The 21224-nt window shown below is 41.6% G+C and overlaps 1 protein-coding gene across 5 annotated transcripts in view; it reads left to right on the top strand.

Annotated features, from left to right (window-relative positions):
- The first annotated feature begins 11128 nt into the window (after positions 1–11128).
- LOC144277120 (zinc finger MYM-type protein 4) overlaps positions 11129–21224 on the top strand; it is a 55825-nt gene continuing 45729 nt past the window's right edge. For 3 of the 5 annotated variants that reach the window (XM_077837694.1, XM_077837689.1, XM_077837695.1), the window contains exon 1: positions 11129–11375. In XM_077837694.1, the coding sequence (XP_077693820.1) occupies positions 11334–11375 (42 nt within the window). In that variant the 5' untranslated portion in view covers positions 11129–11333. Of the gene's footprint in view, positions 11376–14769; positions 15030–21224 lie in introns of those variants that run through there. The other 2 variants (XM_077837691.1, XM_077837690.1) reach the window with 2 other exon arrangements.

Raw genomic sequence — 21224 nt, 5'->3', positions numbered from 1 at the left:
TCATGATATCTGCCTGAGCCTGCAAGCAGCCTGACACAATGAATTAGAGAGGTGAACTTCCTGATATCCTATTAATCTCTTTGGAGCCTCACCTGGAAAGCCCAATGAAGATCTATCAATGTCAATGTTAACTATTCCATTGCTGATCAGTTTACCAGATGGAATGGGGAATGGGGTGGGAATAAAGCCTCTGAAGGATGGGAATTGGGAATGGCTGCAGGGAAAGAAAAGCAGAGTGAACAAAACAGGAGATTCACAAAGGCAGAAAAGAGTGAGAAACAGTGAAAGGAAGGGAAATGAAGGGCAGAAATAGCAGTGGCCTAAAGAGGAGCCTACTTTCTCACTCAGACCTGACATACACATTAAAGTTTTCATGGCATAGCCGTGTTGCTTAGGAGTGTGAAAAAATCATATCCTAATGTAGACACAGTTACCCTGGAAAAAAGTCCTTTTGCTGGTATAGTTTATTTTGTTCGGGGAACTAGTATAAACTATACCGACAAAAGCTGTGTCTCCACTAGGAGCATTTGCTAACCCTTACTAGTGCAGACAAGGTCTGAGTGTGACAACAATATACTGAATAATAAATAATAAAAGTTGACTTTTGAAGAAGTGAGTTTTTTACCCATGAAAGCTTATGCCCAAATAAATCTGTTAGTCTTTAAGGTGACACTGGACTCCTCGTTGTTTTTGTAGATATAGACTAACACGGCTACCCCTCTGATACTTAATAAAAGTTGAGTTACTGCATGAAGGTTGTGGTCTCTTCTTGTTCTCTATTCAGACCTCCCTCTGACATCAGTGGGAGACCTGCTGTGTATTGAGAGGATATGAAGTCCTCAATATAAATCCTGGCCCATGGACCATAATTAAATATGGAATCTGGCCCTCTCCACCAAACGACTTTGACATCCCTGCCCCAGAGTCTTCCAAGGTAGATGAGACCTGAATTTCTAATGTAAAATATAAGCTGCAAATCAGTGGAGGAATGAGTGAGTCATGGGATGATTTGCAAAAAGAAAAGGAGTACTTGTGTATCAGTTTATTAGTTTTTATCAGTTTATCAGTTTATTAGTGATAAACACCCATTTTTTCATGGTTTGTGTGTATAAAAACATCTTCTGTATTTTCCACAGTATGCATCTGATGAAGTGAGCTGTAGCTCACAAAAGCTTATGCTCAAATAAATTGGTTAGTCTCTAAGGTGCCACAAGTACTCCTTTTCTTTTTGCGAATACAGACTAACACAGCTGTTACTCTGAAACATGGGATGATTTGTTGTCCATTTGTGGGGGTGTGGACCAATAAAGGTTAACACAAGAACATAAGAATGGCCACACTGGGTCAGATCAATGGTTCATCTAGCCCAGTATCCTGTCTTCCAACAGTGGATGCTGCCAGATATTTTATAAGGAATGGACAGAACAGGGCAATCACTGAGTGATCCATCCCTGTTATCCAGTCCCAGCTTCTGGCAGTCAGAGGCTTAGGGACATCTGAGCATGTGGTTGTGTCCCTGACCATCTTGGCTAATAGCTATTGATGGACTATGCTCCATGAACTTATCTAATTCTTTTTTGAACCCAGTTATAATTTTGGCCTTCACAACATCCACTGGCGATTAGTTCCACAGGCTGACGGTGCATTGTATGCAGAAGTACTTTCTTTAGTTTGTTTTAAACCTGCTGTCTATTCATTTAATTGGGTGACTCCTGGTTCATGTGTTATGTAGAGGGCTAAATAACATTCCCTTATTCATTTTCTTCACACCATTCATGATTTTATAGACCTGCATAACAATTAGCCTGGACTAGCTTCAGGTGTTTTAAACATGGATTTAGGTGCCTAACTATAGACACCCAAATTTACATATTTTGGCCACTGTCAACTAAAATTTTTATTATGTAAACAAACAAGTTCATTTTTTAAAGTTACTGACAGTGTGATTTTTTAAAAACCCAGTGTACTTCTCACTGTTTATATTCTCCTTGTTTAGTTTTTGCATTTTTCTCTGGCTGGACAATGAAAATCATTGAAATCAATTTCCCTAATTTGTACTTACAGTCAGTTTCACTTTCAGGATCTTAGCACTGCCATGTTTGTGTTGCAAACACTGAATGTTGGCATATTTAAAAAAAACAGCTGTTTTCTTTGGAATTAAAAAAAAAACGGTGGAAGGATTCCACAGGTTTTAGGTTTTATAAATGCATGCTTATACTGATTTTAAATTCTGGGCCAAATTCCGGTTGTCGGGTCCATCCATAGAATAATTCATCTGATGATAGACACCTGATCATTCCCACAGCAAAAAAAATATTACAGGATGATTGATGAAAATATGGTTGCTTTTCTTCCCTAGTTATTCACATAAGTCCACTCTCTAGTTCCTGCAGTGTTTTGGGGTAATGTGGCACAAGCAAATCAAATCCATCACAGATCTAGAAGTGAATAGCCCATCCTGGGCCGGCATGCCCGCAGAAAGTCCCTGTCGCAAGACCTTATTGAAAAAAATGCAGAAGGGCATCTGTTTGTGGAGGGAAAGCTAGAATATTTCCTTTTGAGTTCTGCTTCCTTCTTTCAATCCACCTCCCATCAGACACTTCCTGGGCATCTCTCTAGCAGGGAGACTGAAGCAGCTGCCTTTTTTTGTTTGCTAATCAGGGGAAGGTTGGGGGAAGGGGATGTTATTCAGTGACAAATTCAGCCCTGCAAATCTGGGAGGCGTGCGAGTGGGGAGTTTAAAGGTGAACTGCAAAGAAAAAAATTATGACCCTGCCATCACTCCTGTGTTCGTGAGTATATGACTAAGCGCTTGCTGAATGCATTTCTTTTTTAAGCTTGGCTTCTGTCCTTTGAGTCTACTTTGTTTCCATGCTTGTTGTCGCTCCCCTTTGTCTTTAGTGCCTCAGGAGACCTTGATTAGTGTAGGCCCGTGACATCACTAGTGCCATGGAAATGCAAATCACCATACTGTAATCTGAACTCCTGCTGTCCCCGCTGTCTGCCAGCTTCCTTCTCCCCACCAATGGTGCCCTGTGCTGGGAGGGTTCTGAGACAAAACAATGGTAACTGTGTAAAAGAAAAACAAACCTAGGCTGCTCCCTGCATTTAATTTCCTGCTTTCTCTACTGGGCAGCCACGGTACAAAGGTTGTGTCTACACTAGGTTTTTTTCTGAACTATTGCTCTCCATTGCTAACAATGATGCAGCCCCACCTGTGGGACGCAGGGCTCCAGGAGGCCACCAGCATTTTAAGCACCGTGTAATCTAAAACTACTATCTCAGAGCAAATCTAGAGACTGCCAGCACCTTGTCTACACTAGAGCGGCCACTGCAGCTACTCTGGTGGAGCTAGACAGGAGCAAAGGCTACAAGATCCATAGACAGTCTAAACTTCAGCTGCTAGATCCCACGAGCTTCTGCCTAGGGGGACAGCCCTCATTCAGTCTCAGTTCCCCTTTCCCTGCTGCCATCCTCCTCAGAGCCTGTGAACACTGTCCTCTCCCCACATCCTACCACAGGCAGGAAGGCCCAGCCTCTGCGCATTGCTGTCCCCCCTCTCAATGATCCGGTCCTGAGACCCCACAGTCCCTTGCTGGTGCCATCCCCGCCTGTGCTTGAAGGGTGAAATGACTGTGAATAGGTGCTTTCCCCTGCCAGGTGTGCCTCCCCAGCAATCCTCTTAGGTCAGGTCTTCACTAGAAACGTTAGCGATATAGTAATATGCATCCGATGAAGTGAGCTGTAGCTCACGAAAGCTTATGCTCAAATAAATCGGTTAGTCTCTAAGGTGCCACAAGTCCTCCTTTTCTTTTTGCGAATACAGACTAACACGGCTGCTCCTCTGAAATAGTAATATCAGTTAGGGATATAGTATTTTGGTGACATTTCTATACCAGCTAAAGTCCTAGTGCAGACACAGTTATACTGGCATAGAAGTGCTTTGGCTGGCATATCTTATTTCGCTTGCTGAACTAGTATAAGCTAGACTGGCAAAAGCACTCTGTGTACAAACTGTGTGTACACTAGGCGGGTTTGCATGTATAGCCAGGTTGGTATAGCTATACCAGCACATCTTTTCTAATGTAGACCTGGTACTTCATTCACCTCCCTCTCACTGGCAGAGCAAACCTTAGCTCCTCCCCACGCTCCCAACCCTCTCCTCCAGGTTCATTTGCATCCCCAATAATAGTTACAGATTTTTCCCTAACATTCACCCACTCCCTCCACCTGCTGCTATGCTGGAAGGAGAGGGGGAGCCAGAAATGCCAATCCCACAACCCATCGTGTTGCCTGAAAGGAGACAAAACAGTCCCAGGCTAACCCCCACATTTCCTACCCCAAGAGTTCCCTGCCGGTCTGTGGAGTGATGGTGGTTATTGAAACAATTGGACACTATGGCATGAATGGATAGAGTGGCTGCTGGCTGGTAGTGGGAGGAGTAAAGGTAGGGGAAATGCAGTGCTGTGAATAAAAAGAAGGCCTTGCGCAGGGTGGCAGGCTTGAGGAGAAGGAAAGAGATTGCACAGCTGAGCTGTCCTGTGAGTTGGTTCGGAAAGCAAACCAAATACCCGGTCAGGATGGTGTATTGTGTGTTTTCCTTTTGTACTAATGGGCAGAGTAGTGGCAAATTCCTTTACCACTTCCCTTCCAAGGGGAAAATGAGAGCAGCATGGACTGAGGTTCGCAGAAGGGAAATGAGCTGGAAGCCAAGTAAAAATAGCATGCTCTGTGAAGATCCCTTTGATGAATGTGATTTCTCAACGATGGCGGACATGGCATGATGCTGTGGATACAAAAGAAACCCTCTGAAGAAGAAAGCTGTCCCCAGACTGAGAATACGAGCAACTGCAGGGCTGGCAGCAGGGAGTAGAAGTCTGAGCTCCAATAGAAAGCATTTTTGTGTGGTAAGGGTATATGTTCAGCGTGACAAGCCACATGGCAAAAATGGTTTAGGAGTGATTTGTATTGCAGGCAAGATTCCAATGTAACATTTCTATATTGCATTTCCCAGTCATCCACGAATGCAGAGGTGGATCCAGCGCGTGCTGATGAGAATGCTAGTCCAGGTGTTTCCGAACTTTCTGGGGCAGATGTCAGGAATGTAAAGAGCACTGCAGTGCGAGGACAAGCAACAGTGAGTACAGCTGAGGAGGTATCTCTTTAAAGGGGATTCTCTCACACTTCGAGGTTTCCATAAAAGGGAAAATCAAAGTCACTATTTTTGCTATTAAAAACTATAGGGAAAAAAATGGGTTTGATATAAATAAGCAAAATGGAGCTGAACCCTCCCTATTAACACTGAACCTAAGAGACCGAACTCAAACATCCTTTCCAGATCACTCCAACAGGAGGTCACTAAAGGAAGGTCTTTGCTGAGCAACTTTTCTGTCTAATGTAATTTGTCTAGGTTTGTGTATCAGGCTCATCACCATCATATCGGAGTGTCTCTGTATTATATAAACTTGTGGGAAAGGAGCTCTCTCAGCCACAGATTTCTCACTGGAACTGAGTGAATAATTGAGTTTTGGGTTTGGTGGCTGAACCAAAACTCTGGAAGAAAAAAAAAAGTGTTTCGACCTGAAATGAAGTTTTTTGTTTTATTGCTTACATTTCAAGGTTTTTTTTACACTTTGAATGTTGTTTTTTTTTTTTAATTTAAAAATATAGCTAAATTTAGAAAGGAAACATTGTTTCAGACAAAAAGTGAAAACGTTTCCTTGTGAAAATGTCAAAACAAACTATTTAGACTTTTTAAAAAAATTCAATTTTTTATTCAACCAAAACTATTCACCAAATTCATTCATCGTTTAATTGGCCCCAAAGCTGCATTTTTCAGTGTATAGACTATTTGACCAAAATTTTTCTCCCAGACCTATTTCTCATCCCTCGAAAATTGACCTGCTTGTTTGCTAATACAGCAGTAAATGTTTTATTCTATAGAGACGTACAGTTCTGTTAACTCCAAACTTCCATTTTTTGAAATCGCAGCTGTTCATATATTGTCCTATTAAGGTCCCAATGTTTCAAAACTGAGCTCCCAACGTGTACACAATGTGCTCCAGAGCCATGCTAGCCATGATTCTTCCAGGTAATCCCACAAAATAAAGCGAAGATGCTCACAGAATCTGCTTCTAAATTTGGAAGAAAACATTATTATTGTTATTTATTTGTATTGGATCAGGACAATTTAACACTTTTAAATGGTCCAAGTATTTGCAGCTGCAATTCTTTGAATCGAATTGAGTTAAAATAGAGGAAGGAGTGCATAGATAAGAATGTGCAATGCCGAGGGGTTTATTTGGATGATCCACACTCAGCTATTCATGTCTGCGGGTATGTGGAATGATCATGCATTCAATTCATTGAACTGCAGCCTGCACATGATTGGAATTTCACAATCACTTTTTTTAGAAATGTCAATAATTTAAAGACAAATGCTCTTAAACAGAGGTGTGCCATAGGCTATGGTTTGGGGGTTTTTTTCTATAAATTAAAACCAATTATAAATCAGTATACAACCCTCACATCTGTCTACCTGTCTAATCTACCTGTCTGTCTATGTTTTTTTTCTCTATAGTGTCCATCACCACGTAATCTAAGTCCTGAAGTGGAGTGTTTATTTTCACACAGAAAAGTCATAGTTAAGTGGAGTTTCGCTATAACAGGAGAGAGCCTACCTGGTTATTGCTCCCACTTCCTCAGCCCAGGAACAGTGGCAAGGGCTTTCTTCACCCCTTGCATTTTCAGGGGGCATTATCAGTTTTGTGTGTTGTTGCTACCAGTGGGAAGCAGCTGTGGCAAGAGTAATCCAGTTCCTTTTCATTCCAGCCTAAAAACAGATGCACCAAGAGTGGGAGTCAGTGGATGCCATATTAGCCTTTTGCCATGGGATATTGTCTACTTCTCTTAACCCTCCTCTATCACCTAGGCCTGATCCAAATCCTATTTAACTTCCACAGGGTATGTCTACATAGCACACTAAGTCCAGGCTCTGATTCAGATTTGAGCCTAAGCCCCCGTTCCATTCACACACAAAATCAGTCTAACTCGGGTCAGCAAGCATATAGGACCCGGGTTCTAGGATCCTCCTATTGTGTTGGGACAGAGCTTGAATCTCTCTGTGACTCAAGTCCAAGCCCTGTCATTTTGCAGTGTGGATACAGCTCAAGCCACAGACCTGAGTCACAAGGTCAGCCTACTTCAGTATGGATGCGTTACCATGGCTATGAGACTCATATTCAGCAATTGTAAACCCAGGTTTACAATGGAGTGTGGATGCTCAGGTCAGTGGTGCTGGAACAATTTTTATAGTGGGGGTGCTGAGAGCCAATGAACCAAACTGTAAACCCTGTATATAATCGAAACCACTTAAAGCTAGCACCCCTAGTTCCAGCACCTATGGTTCACGTGTGGGCTTGGAAACACACTCTACAAGCACAGGTCTTATAGACCTGGGCTTACAATGCAATATGGACATACGCATAGATTCCCGTGTGCTGATCAGGCCCCTAGAGCAGGGGAGTGGGCAGGTGGTAGTCTCTTTGGAATGCATCTATCTGGTATGTGGGAAATGCTGTACGCCAGGGGACTTAGCAGAGTGGCATCTGAGCACACTGGAGTGAAAAATTACTATTAATGGAGTGACGCTTCATTATAAGAAGATTGAAAGACCACAGAAATGTACTGATGTAATTTAGGACTTTCACTCTACTCCACTGGTAACAATCTTACCTATATGCTGCTGCACACGGTTAACTTAAGATGTGATTTTAAATGGATTTAATTAAACCAGTGCCCAAGGCTGTGTGGAAACCCTTATGTCAGTTGAAACGGCTTATTTCAGTTTATCTTAAATCAATTAGGAACAAGTCTAAGCTACATGAATCTAAGTCATTCTTAAACCAAAATAAGAGTGTCCACATGCGGGTTGGCACTGGGTTAATTAACCCAGTGCAAATCTTTGTGTAAGTAAAGCTAGAGTTTTACTATAGCTGAGCAGCATGTCCTGCAGTATTTTTGGAAGAACAGAGTTATACACAATCTCATATAAAAATTTTAATACAAACATGGTTAATGTTTGGTGCAAGATTAAGCCAAGTTGTGGCAACTTTGAAAATTTGTCCCATCAGTTTGCCTACTCCATTCTTAAGAGGGGCTAATGCAAGACTGTACTTTAGAATCTATGCTCCAAGGCTCTGCCTGATCTAGTTTTAAATGTCTCAAGTGACACGATTTTCCACACTTCTAGTGGGAGATTATTCCACAAAATAATAAACCTCACTATCAGTAACACCGTACCAATACAAGAAAATCCTTTATCAGGCACACTTGTTAACAGCACATTGTCTTGTAACATTCAATTTGAATGACAGGGCCTATTGCTAACAAAAAATATTACTCAGTGTTTTGTGTGCATTTTCAGTATAGTGTCAGATCTGGGGGCTTATGCTGACATTTCCTCAGCTCCTCAGTTTACTTCTTTGATGAGAAAAACATAAGAAGAAAAAGCTTATTGTTCCTGTCGTTGTGCGCTGAACAACTCATAAAAAGTGTCACAGTACTCTACAGCATTGTTCCAGACACGACAGTGCGCAACATCAGTTTTGCAAACACTTGTGATTTCATTGAGCGTCTGGGGATATTTCTTAAAGCCCCAGCTCCTCGAGTCATGTGATTACATAAAAATCTCAGCTTTCATTTCAAGCTCTAGCCCTAATGATTGTGGAGCAAAGTTTGAAGATGTGATCCCTATGCAACTTACAGGCTCAGCAACCAAAAGTCAAAGAAAAAGAACTTCACTTTTTTTTTAAATAATAATTTTTAAGACAACTTCATCGTATTCTAGGATTTGACAATATTGTTACTCCATTGTTTTGGGCCACTAATAAATATTTATACTTTGCACTTCCATCCATCCAAGAATATTAAGAGAACTTTATAAATATTAATTAAGTCTCACAACAAATTTATTGTTTATATTATATAGCACTTTTCATTGTGAAGGATTCCAAAGTACTTTAAGATGTAACGAACTGATATATAAACTATTAAATAGTTAATTCATTTAAGGATGAAAAGTAAAGTATAATTAATAATTTATTAATAATTTATTAGGATACAGTTTATGCAGGGATCATTTCAACCATCACTGAAATGCAGCTATCTATGGCAAAGAATATGGCTATTGTTTAACAGCTGTTCAACAACAGTGCACATCAGATTAGGATAGGAAATGAATACTCTATTTAGTAAAAAAAATTAATTAACAATTAGATTATTTAACTAGTAAACAACTGGGATTATGTTGTTCATATTTATTATCCTTGGGTGCTGACAATATGTTTGACACTATACGAGGTAAAAGCTGATGACAGTCTCTAGCATGAAGGATTTACAGTCTTCATGTATTTTTGAAAGGCATATGCCCTGTTACTGGTGGGAGGTATCAAGGTGATGAACATCATTACAAAGCTTTAAAGATTTAAACCCTGCAAAGATTTAGATCCTGCAAAGATTTACATACAAGCTAAAGTTTAACTTAAAATCAGTGGGACTATTCATGTACTTAAAAATAAAAGGAGTACTTGTGGCACCTTAGAGACTAACCAATTTATTTGAGCATGAGTCTCTAAGGTGCCACAAGTACTCCTTTTCTTTTTGCAAAGACAGACTAACACGGCTGTTACTCTGAAACCTGTACTTAAAAATGAGACCTCTTATGTGCGTAAAGTTAAACATGTGCAAATCTTTGCAGGATTGGGGGATTAGTTTCTGTAGAAACAGATCTTTGCTGAACCTATGACCAACAGAAATCTTTCTGCAAAATTGGGAAAGCTCCAATGAAAACAAATAAATTATCCTCCACATATTTGCAATCCAGGTATTGCACTGACAAAAAGTGAAATTAACTAGAAACTTACTATGATATTATTATTAGTGAATGACATAGCCTGGACACTATAAACAAAAGCAAAACTGACTAATCTAGTTTGACTGGCCAGTCCAAGTGAAGGGCAAACAATAAATAGCTCATCAGGGTAGGGACTCTGTCTATTTTTGTCTCTAAAACAATGGGGTGCTGATCCCAGGATGGGAGAGATGCACCTCGGGGCTCTGTCATAGTATAAATATTAATAACAAAAATAGATTATCTCAGAGATGAAAGATAAACAACATCCTTTCAGTGCTAATTAACTCAGATGTCATGAGCAACATAGGGGAGGAAATTTGTTTGAAAGACTATATTATTTTTAACTTGCCGGCTTCCTTTAAATAAACAAATACATACTGCCTCCAAGAGTAATGTCATGACACCACGAGGTCACTTCAAGCATGGCTTTGGTGGGGGCTTGTGAACAGCTTGGTCACTGGGACAAAGTTGCCTTATTGCATCTGGCAATCCCACAGGGGGTGGGGACCTGCAGCCAGTCTTCACTGAGGCCAATTGGTCCCAGGTGCTAGAGGGGAGGGCACCATGGCATGAGGTGGGGATGTTGTGGTGTGTGATGGAGGCAGGGGCTCTGGTATCATGGCCTAGCTGCCGCGATGTGAGGCCTACGGTGCGGGTGCCGGAGTGTGAGGTGTGAGCGTCATAGGGCGAGGGGGCGCTGTGGCAAGGTTGCCCGGGTGCTGCGGCGTGAGGTGGGGAGTGCGAAATGGGCGGCGGGCGTGCCAGAGGGCGAGGGGGGTAGTGGGGCACCCGGGCGTGGGGCGCGAGGGTGGGGTACGGGAGCATGGGGGAGGCCACTGGGGCACTGTGCGGAGGCTGCAGGGGACGCCTTGGCACGGGGTGCCACGGTCCCCCTGCAGACAGGCCACAAGTGCTGCCTGGTGTAGTGCAACCCCTAACAGCAACCCCTCCCCCTCCCTACAGAGCACAGAGCCCCTGGGTCTCCACTGAGGCTGCAGGCTCTGGTCCCCGCCCCTCCCAGCGCAGCCTAGACATGGGCGCGGTGCCCTTTAAGAGGGAGCCAACCTGGACCTGAAGGAGCAAGGGGGGGCAAGCGCGCATGCGCGGGGAGGGGGGGGGCGGGGGAAGCTGAGCCTCAGCGCATGCGCCTTGCGCATGCGCACTCGGCCACCCCCCCCGTGCTGGGGCTTGTCGTTGCAGCTTTAAGAGGTTGGCGGCTTGGAGGGTCCGACCAGCCTCCCCCCCTTCCGCCCCCCCGAGGGAGCGGCCTAGACCCCCCCCTTCCCGGGGAGCCCGGTCGGAGCCCCCTCCCTCGCAGCAGGGCTCGGGGCCGACCCCCACCGCTCCGTGTCACCTCCTCCTCCAGGGGGGCGAGCGGCAGAGACCCCCCCCCGGGGTGTGAGGGCTGCGGGGGCCCAACATGGCGGAGGCAAAGGAGGAGGGACCCAGAGCTCGTGCCAGGGTGAGCGGAGGGAGGAGGGGGGCCCGGGGGGGGAGGCTGGGGAGGTCAAAGGGGAAGGGTCAGGGGCGGGTCAGGGGGAGGGGGCCTGTGGGAGGCGCCGGCCCGCCGAGGAGGGGGCCGCGCTCGCAGGCAGAGGGGCAGGGAGTGGGGCAGCCCGGGGGGGGTATCCGGAGTGTGCTGAGCTGGTGGGAGGGACGCGCGCGCCCGCTCCCCTTTGTCCCTGTTAAAGGGATGGGGCAGCCCGCCTCCGCTGTTGGGGGGGCGCTGATCGGGACCTGGCCCGTGGAGGATGGGGGAGCAGAAGCCACCTTTTAAAGTGGTCTTGAAAAGATGGCTGTCTGGAAACGATCCTTCTTTCTCTTCTCCTCCCCCGGTCCCCGCCAACCTCCCCTGCCAAAACCTCGGTAGTCTGTGGCAGGAGGTCCTGACCGGGCTGGGGGCGAGGTGCCACCATAAAGCCTGCTGGCGATGCCATGACCCAACAAGCAAAGTCCCCACTAATTAAGGGCATGGAATCCGGTAGCTAAGGTGCATTTCAAATGTTGGAAATTTTCTAGGTTTCCCTAAAATTTTCCAGTGCCAATCAGTTGAGCGATATGTTGGTCCTCCGGGTGTCATCATTCGAACAACACAATTCAAGTTCATTAGGTTTCATCATTGGGATTTAATTGTCTGGCTTTCCCTTGTTTAAGCACACACTAGTTGTTTTTAAAAAGTTATGTTAATTGTCCATGCCAAACCAAAGTGAGTTCTCAGCATGGCAGGCTCATCCAGTTCTTAGCTACTCGGACTGCAGCTACTATATGAGTACTATTAGCCCACCTAATACTGAGACATGGTCCTTCAGTTTCACAGTTAAGTCTGCATGAATATTAGGCATGTTATTTTACCACAGTGATAAGGGATCTCAGTCATAGATTTCTTATTCCCTGTGTTTAGTTGCCTGAAGCATAGCTGATAAAAATAAGTTTTAAAGCATTTTTCTAAATAAATGTGCAGCAAGTCAGTGGCTCTTTTCTGCACTTGTATAACTCCAGTTGAAAACTGTCAGTAATAAGTGAATCAATACTAACCTGGATTTGAGCTTCTGATTTAGAAAAGAAAGTTTGTATCCCATTACCATTCTTCTGAGCTGTCCCATTTCCATTGTCTGAAAGATGCTGTTTATGATGAAGTCCTTTCAAATTCTGGACCTTAGAGACAATGAGAACAGAAGTACTTGTGGCACCTTAGAGACTAACAAATTTATGTAGTTAGAGACAATGAGTATTCTCTACAAAACTTTTTGTTCGTACGTATAAAAGAAGATTAACTTAATTAATTTGCTTCAAATAACATGAACCTTGTGATTGCTTAGTTGTTAGGTAGCATATGTGAATCTTCTGGATGTAATTGGCAACACTGTCTAAGCAGTTTTATATTGCTCAAGACTACCACAGGGTCATGGGACATCAACATAATTTTGTCTTAGATCCCAATCCTTCAAACACTTATACATTTGTGTAGCTTTATACTCGGGAGCAGTCCCACTCAACTTGGTGCAACTCCCCACAAGTCTAAAGGTGTGTATCAGTGACCAGGCTCTCAGATATTACCAAGGAGTTGGGAGGGTAAGGGACTTGATGAGAGAAATACATTAGAAAATACAAGGCAAAACTTCATTTCCACTCAATTCAGATGTTAGTAATATAGGTCTTCTGTGAACCTATCTTTCTCTTAGGTACATTATGCAGCGTTTATTGCCAAATGTATTCCATCTTTGAGAGGAGATGTTTGGGATACGCAGTGGTAATGTATTGTAAAAAGAGGAAAACCATGAATTCCTTTCCTTTCTGGATATCCTAATTACCTTTAAACTTTTTGGTAGCCTGATAAGTTATAATGCTTGCATATTCAGAAATTGCTCTCATCTGTGTTAAGAACCTCCTCCACGCCCCCCCACCCCTCCCGGCCCCATACCTTTTGCAAGGACTGTCACTCCAGAGTGATAGTTCTGTACATGTTGAAATTGTCATCTTGCTAAATCCATTGGATGCAATCTTGCAACTTGATCCAGGAACATCTGCAAAGAATGAAGGAAAGATGAACTCTTTGCTATTGCAAAAAACAAAAAGCTGGCCTTCTATTTGCTTTTTAATAATATTCTGCAACTTTTAATATTAAAAAATCACTATAAAAGGAGATTAGTGTTCTCACCAAAACAACACTGATACATTTTATAAGGAATATAAATAAACCTAGTTAAATTATTAGAAAACTACTTTTGTATTTATAAATGCTAAAGGTTTAAGTTGAAGGTTGTCCACTAATATATCTTCTACTAAGGAGTGAAATTCTTTTTTTTTTTTTTCAGTGCCTCAAATGTGCATGGCACTTTCCTCTTAGTTAACTGTAATGTCCCTCTCTTGAACAGATTACAATTTAAACAGGGCATGTATTTATTTAGGTTCTTATTCTGTCATCCGTACTAAAATCAGTGGGAATATTTGTGGAGTAAAGTACTAAGTGTGAGTAAAGTTAGGCAGCCTTGGGGCCATGGAAATTTAAATTAGCACTGATAGACAAGCAGGCATCTTACATCACTAAGGCAGATATCTTCAAACATTTGTTAACTTCAGTATGATTCTTGTGCCATTGAAAATAGAAGGAAATGTTCTCTCATTTGAGAATTGCTATTGCTGAACCTCCTTCAGTGGCACAAAGACATTATAAACAGCCTTTCATCTTGGCAGGGGGTTAGACTCGTGGTCCCTTCTAACCCTATGATTCTCAAAGGCATTTACTGTCACAGTCCATCTCTCAAAGAACATGTTGCTACCATTATCCTTCCACACTTGGCTGCTATATGTGAATGAAATGGGCCTGATTCTCTTATATATGAAGACCACTTTACATTGCCAGAGCAGTGTAAAGGGGTCTTCAAGTGGAAGTAAAATATACTTAAGCACACTTTAAGGCCCTTCACACAACTAGAGCTGTGTAAAGTGGCCTTGCAGTGAGAATCATGTCCAACGTTCTTGAAATGGACCTGTTTCCATCTTCACCTTCTAATAATGTCTAAATAATATTGTAGCTGATTCTATTTACTGAATTTTCTTGAAGGACTCCTGTCAATAGCCCCCTCTATCCAGATGGCTGCTGTCTGTCCATTTTATAACGAGTTCCTAGCTGCATAGAAACAGAGCTATTGTAGCCCAGTCCTGTTCTTGCTGATAACAGCTGTGCTTTGTAATCATCTCTACCTGTTAAAGTAAGACTTCTCCAGTAGAAGACTTTTCATCAAGCCCTTGTCATTAGGGTGGCAGCTGCTCCTGCTTTCTAGTGTCTTAGCCTATTTTTTGCTTTCCGTTCTATAGTGAAAGCAACATCATGTCTCTACTGGTGAAAAAGGGAGACAGGCAGAGAAGAGCAACAGAAGTGCATTTTTTAATGTCAGATGTCTAAAGGGAACACAAAAAGGATGTGCAAGGATCCATATGGGGAATTACCTGGAGCAGAAATTGAGCTGTGCCACAGGGAAGATTAAATGGATTATATCAGGAATGCAGTAGGAAGTCTGGCGAGTTGGCCTCTTGTGTGGAACTGGTTCCACCAGCAGGTAGTGTCTGCACTGCTAGCAGCATAGTTCACACTGAAGCAAAGATCACATGACAGGTGAGTTTGAGAGAGATAGGAGGTCTGCTACCCTGATTTGCTGTTTAGCCATCTCAGGAAAAAGGACACTCATGTAAGCCATAAGAAAGGTTAGCGAATGGTGCTCCCCTTATAATTTAAATGTCATCTAGTTCTCTATTTACCCTTTCCTTGTTCTTAGTGCCATCTGTCTGCAAATGCTACTTTCCAGAAACTGCAAGGGAAACAAAAATAAAAGTAACTAGTTTTTTAAAGACGTCTTATCTGTAGCTTTAGAGTATGAAAATGTTCTTCGTTCAACAAATGCATGCTACTTACTGCCTTTTTTAGACTAGTTGAGAACTGGTAATGTTGTGAATACCATAGCTGCTTTGTATTTTCCATACATTTTTGCTATATATTAGAAAGCAATCTCAAATGTAATATTTGATTATCAGTGCAAAACTATTGCTTTTCTTTGGCTTTTGGCAAAAAATAAATTAGAAAGGTAAAATCACAGTTGGTCACCTATCAAAAATGTTTTTGGTTTTTCTTTTAGTTCCTCCAGAGAGAACTAGCAGTCAGATTGTAGGAATGCTTTGACAATAATATTGTCTCTAACTCAATAATACTGCAATGAAATTGCACATTTAGAAACTTTTAAGTGGCCTTTCAGAAGCATATAAAAATTGGAACACATTTTGAAGTTTCAAAGTGTCTATGTGTAACTCTTAATTTTCATTGAAAAATATATATGATATTCAAATATCATTGTAATTAAAACTTCCTTAACTGTGGTTTCAATTTTATGGAAATCATAGAATTTACCACTTGCTTCAAAAACATAAAATTCTAGCTGTCCAGCAGTTCCTCCCCTCTCCCCCCACCTCCTGTGAAAATCTCTTATTTAGGCCATGATTCATCAGACTGAGATTGGCAAAGTATAAGAACTTTGATAATTTTTCTGATTTGACAAGTGTTGCAGTCGTCTGTGTGTGCCAGTCCACAATGCAAGTGCTGAAATAACCTTTTCACACTATGTTGCACTGCAGGATTTTAAACACAGGAGCATAAGACCAGAGAATTTGGGCTGGATTCTCATTTATAACAGGGCCACTTTACACTACTCTGGCAAAGGAACTGAAAATGAGAGTAAATAATATCTATGCCAACTTTAAGTCTCGTATTGCATGTGGTACACAGAATATTGTGGCGGGCTGAACTCAGCTGAACAAAAAATTTCATAGAGCAGATGTTCCTGTATCTTTTGTTTAATTTTTTTATTGAAATTTATTCTGATTTTTTCAGTAAGTTATATAAGTTCTCCCTTTGATTCTTGAATATTTTCAAAGTTCCAACAAGTTAAAAAGTAAATGGAAATTCTTTGCTTCTTCATTCTGGTACGTACTGAAATATTTCAGCTCATGATGAAGTATTGTTTAATTGATACTGGCTGTTAACATGAATGTTCATGAAATTTGATGTTGCCCTGTGAAAGTTGCCATGGTTCTTCATGAAAAATGATACTTTTTCCATGACAAAAAAAATGTAGCATTAGCTAGAAAATTGTTTAGGGAAATCAGTAGGGTTTTAGTAAAAAACAAACAAAAAATATGTCTTTGGGAAGATTATATAATCAGCTTTTACTTCAGTTTTTAATACATTAATATTCAAAAGACTCTCATCTAAAGCTAAGTTAATAGCAAGTATACAGTGAAATATAGGTGGGAGAAATAATGTAGAAATATTCATCATGTAAATTAAAATAAATCAAGAAATGTTTAGGTACAAACAATAACAAAAAGTAATTCCTGAAATTAGCATTTGAGACCTATTAAACATATACAGCATTCATAAAATTTCCCCCTTAGAGCTGTATCCATAATTATTCATAAATCACCAAGAGTGGAATCTCCAGTCATGCTCCAGAGACAGCGGAGGCTGGTCCAACTGAACACTGACAGTATAGCACAATGAAGTCTGGGATATGAACCACGAACAGCCTCATTATTCCTCAGGCCAAAGTACAACGCCTCTGTACTAAACACACAGTAATAATAGAAAAATTAAACCCCAGTCTCTCTCAGTTCAGAATCAAACAATCCTTTTTAGAGCATCATTCAGAAAAAAGTCCCAATCAAACACTACAACAAACATCAGACCTATGCTTTTTCAGTTTAGATGGAAAAGCCAAAACAGAGTTCTACATATAAATTTAATTCTGTAACTAGAAAGCATAAAGTTCATCTACCTGTTTGAATTAAAAATATCTGAAATCATATATACAAATACTCAGGCTATTTATTAAAATTCCACACCAATGTTTATTAGGGCTGTCATGGGATTAAAATAATTAATAGCGATTAATCGTGCGATTAAAAAATTAATTAATCACACTGTTAATAATAGAATACCATTTATTTTTAAAAAATTTGGATGTTTACTACATTTCAAAATATATTCATTTCAATTACAGCATAGAATACAAAGTGTACAATGCTCACTTTATATTTATTTTTTATTACAAATATTTGTACAGTAAAAAACAAAAACATTTTATTGTTCAATTCACCTCATACAAGTACTGTAGTGCAATCTCTTTATCATGAAAGTTGAACTTACAAATGTAGAATTATGTAAAAAAAAACTGCATTCAAAAATAAAACAGTGTAAAATTTTTGAGCCTACAAGTCCACTCAGTCCTACTTCTTGGTTAGCCAATCACTCAGACAAACAAGGTTGGTTACAATTTGCAGGAGATAATGCTGTCTGCTTCTTGTTCACAGTCTCACCTGAAAGTTAGAATAAGTGGTTGCATTGGCACTGTTGTAGCTGGCATTGCAAGATATTTACATGTCAGATGCGCTAAAGATACATATTTCCATTCACGCTTCAACCACCATTCCAGAGGTCATGATTCCATGCTGATGATGGGTTCTGCTTGATGATGATCCAGAGCAGTGCGGACATGTTCATTTTCATCATCTGAGTCAGATGCCACCAGCAGAAGGTTGATTTTCCTTTTTGGTGGTTTGTGTTCTGTAGTTTCCACATCAGTGTTGCTCTTTTAAGACTTCTAAAAGCATGCTCCACACCTCGTCCCTCTCAGATTTTGGACGGCGCTTCCGATTCTTAAACCTTGGGTCGAGTGCTGTAGCTATTTTTAGAAATCTCATATCAGTACCTTCTTTGCGTTTTGTCAAATCTGCTGTGAATGTGTTATTAAAACGAACATGTGCTGGGTCATCGTCCAAGACTGCTATAACATGAAATATATACAGACTGCAGGTAAAACAGAGCTGGAGACATACAGTTCTCCCCCAAGGAGTACAGTCACAAATTTAATTGACACGTTATTTTTTTAATGAGCATCATCAGCATGGATGCGTGTCCTCTGGAATGGTGGCTGAGGCACGGAAGGGCATACGAATGTTTAGCATATCTGGCATGTAAATACCTTGCAATGCCGGCTATAAAAGTGCCATGCGAATGCCTGTTCTTACTTTCAGGTGACATTGTAAATAAGAAGCAGTCAGCAGTATCTCCCGTCAATGTAAACAGACTTGTCTGTCTTAGCGATTGGCAGAATAAGATGTAGGCCTGAGTGGATTTGTAGGCTCTAAAGTTTGACAATGTTTTGTTTCTGAGTGAGCTTGAGATTGAGTTTAGTTTTAGCTTGTTTTCCAAAATATCTGCTCTGTAGACCAGCACCTTCTTATTTTTCTGTAAGGGCACTGGAGCATCATGTGCTTGCATTGTGGTATGAATTTCTATATCTTTTATGTCTCCTAAAATTGCTTCACTCCTTCTGTCGACCATGGAGTGAGTTTTCTGGAAAGTATCACAATGGATGAAGAAGTTCTAGGCTGCTGGTAATAGTCATTTTGAATGCTGTCATAGGAGCCAAATGCTACAGAAGAAACAGTCTAATCTTTACCACTAGGGTCCTCATCTTGGATAGTTGTTTCCAGCATGTTTAATTTATGTTGGCTATTTTTACTGGGGCATCTTGTACAAACTGTCTTGTTTTTGTGCTCCCATTTATTTATGTGGTGCAACAATTCAAAACTGTCCTGTGGAGCATTTGCTGGTGGGTTGCTGGGAGTTTTTGGGTCACATAATAATGTTTTTGGAGGTATCCAGATTATGTATAGCAGACATTGGAAACAAGGAGGAGCATCCAGTCTAGCTGCCTCTACTAAGAGCCACAACTGTGTAGGAGGAGAAGAGGAAATAGGAGCCAGCCATGGGAACTAGAACCACAAGCTGGACTGGAATTTTAGCCACCAGCTGAAGGGGAATGTCCATGATTATGAGAGTAGGGAAAGGAGAGGATCAGGTGGCAAGGCACCATGTAAAAGAGAGAGGAGGAACAGGCAAAAGAAAGCATCAGCAGGGAAGATGAATTAAAGAGCTAAAGTCAATGTCCTGATTACATTGTTTCAGTAAGGACAAAACACATTGTAGTAGAGGTATCTAAAAACAAATAAAGGCTTTCCTGTCTTCCATGTAAGCAACTGTTGTAGTTGCCACAGGACAGTTTTGGGAAGGGAGGTAAAGACCACAGGTCTGTTATCTGGTCCACCAATCAATCTATTAACATAATGTCAACCACATGGTGAAAAAGTCTGAGAATCCCTGAAGTAATATTTCAGCAACCAGAGGATAGCCCATTCCTGTATTTTCTTAATTTATATGCAAAGCCCTCTTGTAGGTCTCTTATTTGGGGGTGGACTAGAGCCAAAACCAGAAGGAAACAAACTCTGTCTAGAGTTATCACTGTCTTCAAAGACTTATTGTCGTAAGTTTAATAAAACAACCTATGTTCTGTTTCAGAGTAGCAGCCCTGTTAGTCTGTATCCGCAAAAAGAAAAGGAGGACTTGTGGCACCTTAGAGACTAACCAATTTATTTGAGCCTAAGCTTTCGTGAGCTACAGCTCACTTCATCGGATGCATTCAGTGGAAAATACAGTGGGGAGATTTATATACACAGAGAACATGAAACAATGTGTGTTACCATACACACTGTAACCAGAGTGATCAGGTAAGGTGAGCTATTGCCAGCAGGAAGGGGGGGCGGGGGGCAGAAGCCTTTTGTAGTGATAATCAAGGTGGGCCATTTCCAGCAGTTGACAAGAATGTCTGAGGAACAGTGTGGGGGTGGGGGGCGGGAGAGAGGAATAAACATGTGGAAATAGTTTTACTTTGTGTTATGACCCATCCACTCCCAGTCTTTATTCAAGCCTAAGTTAATTGTATCCAGTTTGCAAATTAATTCCAATTCAGCAGTCTCTCGTTGGAGTTTGTTTTTGAAGTTTTTTTGTTGAAGAATTGCCACTTTTAGGTCTGTAATCGAGTGACCAAAGAGATTGAAGTGTTCTCTAACTGGTTTTTGAATGTTATAATTCTTGACGACTGATTTGTGTCCATTTATTCTTTTACGTAGAGACTGTCCAGTTTGGCCAATGTACATGGCAGAGGGGCATTGCTGGCACATGATGGCATATATCACATTGGTAGATGTGCGGGTGAACGAGCCCTGATAGGGTGGCTGATGTGATTAGGCCCTATGATGGTGTCCCCTGAATAGATATGTGGACACAGTTGGCAACGGGCTTTGTTGCAAGGATAGGTTCCTGGGTTAGTGGTTCTGTTGTGTGGTATGTGGTTGCTGGTGAGTATTTACTTCAGGTTGGGAGGTGTCTGTAAGCAAGGACTGGCCTGTCTCCCAAGATCTGTGAGAGTGATGGGTTGTCCTTCAGGATAGGTTGTAGATCCCTGATGATGCATTGGAGAGGTTTTAGTTGGGGGCTGAAGGTGATGGCTAGTGGCGTTCTGTTATTTTCTTTGTTGGGCCTGTCCTGTAGTAGGTGACTTCTGGGTACTCTTCTGGCTCTGTCAATCTGTTTCTTCACTTCAGCAGGTGGGTATTGTAGTTGTAAGAACGCTTGATAGAGATCTGGTAGGTGTTTGTCTCTGTCTGAGGGGTTGGAGCAAATGCGGTTTGTATCGTAGAGCTTTGCTGTAGACAATGGATCGTGTGGTGTGGTCTGGATGAAAGCTGGAGGCATGTAGGTAGGCATCGCGGTCAGTAGATTTCCAGCATAGGGTGGTGTTTATGTGACCATCGCTTATTAGCACCGTAGTATCCCGGAAGTGGATCTCTTGTGTGGACTGGTCCAGGCTGAGGTTGATGGTGGGATGGAAATTGATGTTCTGTTAGTAATATAATTTCT

Source organism: Eretmochelys imbricata, chromosome 19 (genome assembly GCF_965152235.1).
Source record: "Eretmochelys imbricata isolate rEreImb1 chromosome 19, rEreImb1.hap1, whole genome shotgun sequence".
NCBI classification, from domain to species: Eukaryota; Metazoa; Chordata; order Testudines; family Cheloniidae; genus Eretmochelys; species Eretmochelys imbricata.
This window is presented reverse-complemented; position numbering and strand designations above follow the sequence as displayed.